This window comes from Mesoplodon bidens (assembly GCF_964165515.1).
Source record: "Mesoplodon bidens genome assembly, chromosome: X".
Taxonomy (NCBI): Eukaryota; Metazoa; Chordata; class Mammalia; order Artiodactyla; family Ziphiidae; genus Mesoplodon; species Mesoplodon bidens.
Genome location: NC_138163.1, coordinates 19,578,927 through 19,587,648, shown reverse-complemented (window position 1 = coordinate 19,587,648; position 8,722 = coordinate 19,578,927). Strand labels below are relative to the sequence as shown.

General features: G+C 43.4%; 1 protein-coding gene across 1 annotated transcript; it reads right to left on the bottom strand.

Moving 5' to 3' along the window:
• Positions 1-1,878: 1,878 nt before the first annotated feature.
• LOC308609278 (exportin-6-like) lies at positions 1,879-4,466 on the bottom strand (the record flags this gene model as incomplete). The annotated part of the gene is given in 4 exon segments (XM_081222979.1): positions 1,879-2,610; positions 2,614-2,814; positions 2,818-3,232; positions 3,234-4,466. Coding segments are annotated over 4 exon segments (2,547 nt in total). The 5' UTR covers positions 4,433-4,466.
• Positions 4,467-8,722: the final 4,256 nt, after the last annotated feature.

The window sequence follows — 8,722 nt, the reverse complement described above, 5'->3', positions numbered from 1 at the left end:
GAGATTAAGGGAAAATAAAGCATACATAGAAATATTTAAATGAGTCATATATGGAGTCAACTTAATTTAACCAATTTGTCTTGTAAGATATTCATTAATAATATTAGTTTTCTGAATGAAGGCAATAAGACATACTTATAAATCTGTTGGGGCTGAAATACCTTCACCTGTCATTGCAAAAAAAATGGAATTGAAACTATTCATCATTTTTTAAATGTTTAGTTAGTTTTTACCAGGTACTGAGACACACACACACACACACACACACACACACACAGAATTATCTCAATTAAAAATGTTATGGTATAGGGCTTCCCTGGTGGCACGGTGGTTGAGAGTCCACCTGCCGATGCAGGGGACACGGGTTCGTGCCCCAGTCCAGGAAGATCCTGCATGCCAAGAAGCGGCTAGGCCCGTCAGCCATGGCCGCTGAGCCTGCGCCTCTGGAACCTGTGCTCCGCAACAGGAGAGGCCACAACAGTGAGAGGCCCACGTACCACAAAAAAAAAAAAAAAGTTATGGTATAAAGAAAAGTGGCAATTAAATATATCAGCATTTTCAACTAAGTAAAAAACAATTTGGGGGGAGATTATGGGTGTGTAAAAAAAGAGAGAAGAATTATATTTTAAAAAGCATTTTGCAGAAAAATATCAGTTGCAAGGCATACTATGCAGCTAGGGAATTGAAATGTGTAAATATGTAACAAGAAAAGAGAATCTGCTTATTTCACTTTTTCTTTAACAACTTTATTGGAGTGTAATTGCTTTACAATGGTGTGTTAGTTTCTGCTTTATAACAAAGTGGATCAGTTATACATATACATGTTCCCATATCTCTTCCCTCTTGCATCTCCCTCCCTCCCACCCTCCCTATCCCACCCCTCTAGGTCACAAAGCACCGATCTGATTTCCCTGTGCTCTGCGGCTGCTTCCCACTATCTATCTACCTTACGTTTGGTAGTGTATATATGTCCATGCCACTCTCTCACTTTGTCACAGCTTACCCTTCCCCCTCCCCAAACCCTCAAGACACAGACCTATTTCACTTTTAATATAAATGACACTTTTTGCTTTAATTGATATACTTTTGTAGCAATGTATATGTAATTAACATAGATATATGTTATTTTAAGTCGTTTAGAAATAATTTTATTTTCAAAAATAAATTTTGAATGGTAGTTGACCATCAATAAAATAAGATCAGATCATTCGGTCAGTGAATAAATACTGTAATAAAAATCTTCACCCATAAGATTTCTTGGTTTGAACAATAAAATATATATCTGCTGTATAAAAAACAAAACAACAACAACAAAAAAGGACAATAAGATAATGGGTGTTCCTTCATGTGGTGTGCCCGGGCTAATTCAGTGGCCTGAATTTTTGACTGTGTGTTGGTGTTTTTTTGCATGATGAAAAATTTTTATTGACTGACAAGTATTTGCTTGTAAGATTTATGAGACTCAGTCTTCATATATGCTTTCACTTCCCCTTCTCCACCATGCCCGATCCCCAATTATTCTCTGCATATTGCACAGCATGTTCTGTTTTGGTTATTTACCTCCCTAATATTATTGTTTGTGTCCTTCTGTCAGTCATTAAATCACACAGTCATTTAGCCTTCTTTTTTAGTGATGTCCAGGTTATGCCTGTATTATCACTGTAATCATCTCTTTGTCATTATCTGAACTCTGAGAAAACATAGTAACACTATTCACAATTAAAAGTTAAATTAACACTATCTTGATACAAACAGCAGCTAATCTACAGGCAGAGTCAAAAGTGGACTGTTAACACTCACAACTACAGAACATTTGAGTTGCATATTTAAGTCACATCACTCAGAGTGAAGCAACAATGGATGATCCACTACTGTAGACTACAGATCAGTTTCAACATCAGCAGTGAAAGGCACGCCCATCTGTACTCTAAGGCCTTGAAACAGAGTGGGGAAGAAGCTCAGCATCTCATCAGACACATCTGACTGATGGATAAAAGCTGGAAAGAGGGCCAGGGAGACTTGAACAGATTCCTGCAGGGACTGGTAGCAGATCTGCTGGGACTTGGTGGATTCCCCAGAGATATTCTCCATGATATCTTCTAAGACACTAAGTGTCTGGTGGATAATCACTTTGGTGTCATCCAGGGGCATCTTCCTCTGCGGGGTGACAACACTGGGCTTCAGGTTGCAATAATCCCGAGAGTGCACAGAGATGAGGCTGGCATGGTTGATGGAGCACACAGGCCACTGCTGCTCATTCTCTGGGATGTTTGGCCATGGAAGCAACAGGATGTTAGAGAGGGCTTGGCACACCAATAGCTGAGCCTTGTCAACAAGCTGCTGGGTAGAGGCATCGGTGATTCCGTTGAATACTTTCTGTACTGCAGGGATGCTGATCAGAAAGACAGGTTGCACAGTGGTGGCCAGTGAGACCAGTAAATGGCACACAGATAGCAGCAATTTGTCTCGGACCTTGGTGCTGACCAGAGGTGTGACTGTATCCGTGGTGGGGGAGATGAGCGTAACAAACTGCTGCGTATTCTGCCGATGAGCCTCGTTGCAGTACTGGGCTAGCCAGTACTGAGAGTAAACCTGCAGAGCAGCCAGGGACTAAGCAGGCACATCAATGAGATCAGGCTTCAATATTGATGGCACGGCAGTCTCAATGTTGTACAATTTTATCTGAGATTCATACAAAGTGACTTTGACCAACCTCTCCACCACCGTGAGGGTGTCGTTGAAGTGCACTGTGAACACGTCCCCGATGAAGTATTCGGCTAGGTGGCCCACAGCCTGCAGGAGGGAGCTCAGGTCTCACAGGGAACAGTGCAGCCACTGGCAGTCATTCTCTGCTGTGATGTTCAACCTGTGTCCTGACCCTGAAGTAACTATAAACTGCTGTAACCCCAGATAAACTTCTAAATTGTCCTGAAGAACTGGGAACAGTGTTGAGAAGGCGTGTGTGGGAAGGAGCTCCATCACTTTGGCTACTACCTCCAAGCTCTGCCGTAAGTACCACTGCCACTCTGTCTGCTGATTGTCATCCAGAGTTTTGTCATCCAACTCCTCCAACTGGGCCTGGTTGTATCTGAAGTGGATTTGATTCAACACCTCCATGAGCCAGAGGACTAGGGTGTCTTCGTACCTGTTGAGAACTGCTTCCCTGTCTCCCAGATGGCTTTTCGTTTTCCTTGTCAGATAGTCCAAAAAGAGCGTCCAGATATCTAAACAAGAAGTAACCTTCATGAGTAGGCTGATGAAATGTGTACTTGAACAAAACTGTCAAAAACTCCACCACGGGGAACTGGGAGTAGGACTCGATTCTTAGGTGAACACTCACAAAGAGCCGCAGAAGGTCAGTAAACGTCTCGATGTAGCACTCATCGAGTTCTTCTAGCTTTCTCTTCACCGTGTGGGCATTGTTATCCTTGGTGATTTTCTGCAGAAGGTAGAAAGTCTGCTGGAATGTATGCAGTAAGTACTCCTCGAACTCCATAGGCACACAGTTCATGGACATGAGTTCATTGATGCAGGACATGGCCAGGACCCCAAGCCAGCTGTACTCCTGACCCAACATACAGTTCTGGCTGCTGCCGTTAACCGCTGCCACCTTTCTGGCCTGGATGTCACAGCCAAAGCAGGCAAAGTGGAAGATGGTGGTAAGGAAGGACAGGATGATGCTGGCAGACAGAGGAATCCAACTGAAGAGATGGGCCAGGCACTCCAAGGCCAAGGAACAGATATACTCACTCTCTACATCAAGGATGGGGATTGGCTGATTCAACAGTTTGGCTGAACTAGGACTCTGAAACAGGTTACTCAGTAAGTCACCACTTTCTCCTGAGGTCGGGGATGGTGGTGGGGTGGTGGCAGTCACGCTGTGTTTGTCCCAGACAGTCTCCAAGATACCTGTCAGTAGCCCAAGCACTGTCTGCACCTGGTTCAGCAGCAGCTTTCGCCACTCTTCCTTCCGAGCCACTCTGAGGTCCTCGGCGGGACAAACCAGCTCTTCTGAAGTTGTCTTCAACATGATCAGCCCGAGGGGAGTTGTCACAGGGGACTGGATCAACTGTAAAATGTTAGTAAAAAAGTCATGGTAGAACATGGGCCAATCTTGACGGCCAATGTCAACAATCACTTTGCAGAGCTTGTTCCAGATGAAGTAAGGTAAGGTTTTGTGGTGAGCCAAGAGGAGTTTGGACAGGCAGCTACGGATTTCCATCTTATCGTGAGATGGGACCCCAAGCCGCATTTTATTGATCAGATTCTCAAAAAACGTTAAACTGTACATCATTACACAGTCATTCCTAGTGCTGGAGAGAAAATACAGGCAGAATCTCCAGGATCCTATTTGCTGAGCAAAGTTATCAAGAAGTTCCTCTATCTCACGTTTTCTTTCATTGGTTGTACAGTCATGGAAAAACTCTGTCATCAGACTTTGCAAGGCCCCGAGAGAGGCTTCTTCAGATGCCAGGCTGGCCGCCGGGGGAGGGGGCTGGCTCTCGGGCTTCGGACATGTCCCACTCGCACAGTTCAGCTCATGGTCCCGGCAGGCTCGGGAAGTCCCCCGCCCGTGCAAAGACAACCGCTTCCCCAGGCCCCGCGGGGACCCTCTATAAAGAGCGCGGCCCCCCGGCCCGCCTCATCGGGGACCCCCAGAACAATTCATCACCTCCCCAGGGAAACTGAAAAAGCAGGAAATGGGGCTCGGAGGCCGGCGAGGAGGGCAGCAGCTCGGGGCTCCCCGTCCGGGCCTGAACCCCGAGGGGAGGCTCCGGGCCCAGGCAGTGGCTCCCCGGCCCCCGCGTTCAGAAGCGGCGGCGGGCCCGGCCCCGAGGCTGAAGGGGCCTCGGCGGCGGCGCAGCCCAAGCGGCCGGCTCAGGAAAGGCCCGGGGGCCCGCGCTACCCTTGCAGCCTCAGCCCACACGGCCGCCACCGCCGCCGCCCCCCCCCAACCCCGACCCCCGAGCATCCCTGCGCGCGCCCGCCCCGGAGTGGCCCGCTCGCGCCGCGCGGCCGACCCCGGCAAACAGCCCCAACGCGCCGGCCCCAGTTTTGATTTGTGGCCATTTCAGATTGACCCTTCTTTAGAGACAGAATAAAAATAAAATATCTCATTTTCTCCTGAAAATACCCAATATGACTATATAAGTATGTACTTGTGGGCAACTGAAACACATTCCCTGCTAGTACTCCATAAACTGCAGGGGTCCATTGGGAACTGGGATTTGGCCTGCAGAAATCTGTAATAGCAATTTTAAGCGCTTGTAGGATAATGAGAAATTTTAGGTATTCTCAATAATGTCATTCAATGCAGTGTATCTTCATTTCTTTAATAAAAGAGGAAAATCCTGCTGATCAAGTGTTACATAGCTTAAGGCTCATTTGGGGGGATATAATGGCCAATGCCTAATTTATGCTCTTAGGGTTCATTTCAGTATTAACCTTTTATGATTCCAATGGGGTTAGAGGCTTAATAGAATGAGGTGAAGTTATTAAAACCTATAACTTTATAATATACACATTTCTCACTGTTCCCTCCAGAGTCAGTGTTTCTTTTCAATTTGAATGAGGCAGGGGATGATTTATCCATATGTTCTTCCCAGTTCACATTTATTTTTAATGAGAACTTTGCTAGTTAGTTTATTTTTGTAATTAGTGATACTTTGCTCCTGAAAAAAAAATTGATATCAATCAGTAAAAATAAGAGAGCCTGTATATATACATACAGAGTCCCCATGTCAGTGACTGTGTGTAGTTTTCTATGTAGTTTTAGAATCACAAATCATAACTTTCTTTTCCAGCGTTCATTACTAAAGGAAGTTTTGCAGAAATGCTGTCTAATACTTTCTGAAGGTCAACTGAAAGTGAGTCTGTGGCATGCTCAGATAAGAGAACGCTGCCTAGAGCCCTGCTATTCACATCATTAATCAGAAAGTGAGGAACTTAAAAGTCAGCCTGGAAATATGAGTTATGTGGGTTAGAGAAGAATGTATAATCCCGTTCAGTAGAGTGTGAAAGTTTCCATATATCTGCTACTCCTAAATCAGTAATAGCTGAGGATGAAGCTTTATGAGCTTTTTAAATAAAACGGTATTCTTGATAATATATGCCAAATCTCTCTGTAGCAGGATCCAAGGCCACAGTAAGTCACCACTCCAAATTATTTTAGTAAAGGCGTTGTTTTGAGTATTGAGAGAACTATATATGGGTTGCCATGTAAATTTGTTTGAAGTTGGATCATTCATGAAAGAAGTAAAACACCACCAAATATTTTATGTTCCTCTGAACTTCAGAACAACTTAAAATATTTAGGGTGTTGGGATGATTGGCCTGGGGTGGGGAGGGGAGTGGCTAGGTAGAAATATGCTGAAATCATAGTACAGGCCAGATTGATTTATATATTATTTAATTTATTCAGCACAAACACATATGCACAGACATATGCAACTATTAAGGTAGGAGGTGTCATCATTTCCATTTTATGGAGGGGGAAATTGAAACTTGATATTAAATAATTTGTCCAAGATCATGAAACCAAAAGGTTGCAGATTGACTTTGAGTACTGCAAAGTTAATGTTCATTTCCCTACAGGAAATGTGTGCCCCGATATATTTTATTTTAGTAATATACACATATTTATCCCAATGAAATTTTTAGCTACTGAACGGACGACACCATCATGTGGTTGATGGTTGCAGCCGCATAACACCTAGGCTCAAAGCTGTGCATCTAATTGGTGCCCAGTGGAGGGGGGTTAGTGGATTGAATTCATGAATACTGACCTCAAGTCTTGGCAATAAAATGTAAATGTAATGTGATGAATGAATATTTTGGAAAATGGTCCTTCAGTTATGAATATGAGGACAGATCCTGCCGTCAGTAGTACATGTTCTGTGATCTATCTTCATCCTGCAGTTGGGAGGAACCTACAAGTAGTCTCTCATACCAGCACCACTGGCAACACGGATAACCAGATATAGGCATGTGGCATTTAGTCGGGAAACAGAGCTAAGCATACTGGACCATTTGAACATCATAAAAAATAGAAATAAAACAGTTGCAATAGTGGGAAAAGATAAAATTATTACTTTCACAATATACTGTATACTTCTTGAGGACAAGAGAAATAGTGTCTTAATTATGTCTGTATTCCTAGCACCTGGCACAGTGTAGGGGCTCATTTTTCCCCAAGACTAAAGCAAGGAAGTTATATAATCTCCCTAAGGCCATTTGGGTTCTCAGCTGACATCACGATTTTGCACATGTTTTTCCCTCCACCTGCCATGTCTTTCCTGCTCTCACTTTCTCCATCGACCTTACCCTCTCCTGCTTATTTTCACATCTCAACTCATGTGTCACCAACTTGAGTAACTTTCCCTGACTCCTCTAGCAACACTTCAGTTCTCCTTTCCTAATATTCCAATTGTACCTGGAAGATACTTCTTAAAGATATAAGGGAAAGTTCCAACATGTCTGCAGAACAAGAGTTTTTTTTTTTTTTTTTTCGGTACACAGGCCTCTCCCGTTGTGGAGCACGGCTCCGGACGTGCAGGCTCAGGGGCCATGGCTCACAGGCCCAGCCGCTCCGCGGCACGTGGGATCTTCCCGGACCTGGGCACGAGCCCGTGTCCCCTGTATCGGCAGGCGGACTCTCAACCACTGTGCCACCAGGGAAGCCCAAGAGTTGGGATTTTAATTGAAATATACTGGCTTTACAATAGTATATTCATTTCAGGTTTACAGCATAGTGATTCAGGATTTTTCAGACTATAATTCATTATAGGTTATTACAAGATAATGGCTATAATTCCCTGTGCTATACAGTATATCTATACAGTTGCTTATCTATTTTATACATAGTAGTGTGTATCTGTACTCCTAATTTACTCTTCCCCCATTTCCTCTCCCCTTTGGTAACCACTAGTTTGTTTTCCATATCTGTGAGTCTGTTTCTGTTTTGCATATATTACAGTCACTTGTATTATTTTTTTCGATTCCACATATAAGTGATATCATACAGTATTTGGCCTTCTCTAACTTATTTCACTAAGCATAATATTCTCTCGGTCCATCCACCTTGCTGCAAATGGCAGAATTTCATTTTTTTATGGCTGAGTAGTATTTCATTGTATATATATATACCACATCTTCTTTATCCATTCATCTGTTGATGGGCACTTGGGTTGCTTTTGTATCTTGGCTATTATCAACAGTGCTGCTATGAACATTGGGGTGCATGTATCTTTTCAAATTACTATTTTAGTATTTTCTGGATATATACCCAGGAGTGGAATTGCTGGATCATATGGTAGTTCTATTTTTAGTTTTTTGAGGAAACTCCATACTGTTCTCCATAGTGGCTGTATCAATTTACATTCCCGCCAACAGTGCAGGAGGGTTCCCTTTTTTCCACACCCTCTCCAGCATTTGTTGTTCGTAGATTTTTTGATGACGGCCATTCTGACCCGTGTGAAGTGTTTTCTCATTGTGGTTTTGATTTATATTTCTGTAATAATTAGTGGTGTTGAGCATCTTTTCATGTGCTTGTTAGCCATCTGTATATCTTCTTTGGAAAAATGTATATTCAGGTTTTCTGTCCATTTTTTAACAGGGTTGTGGTGGGTTTTTTTTGATATTGAGTTTATGTGTTTTGGTTATTAACCCTTCGTTGTTCACATCATTTGCAAATATTTTCTCCCACCCCATATGTAGGTTGTCT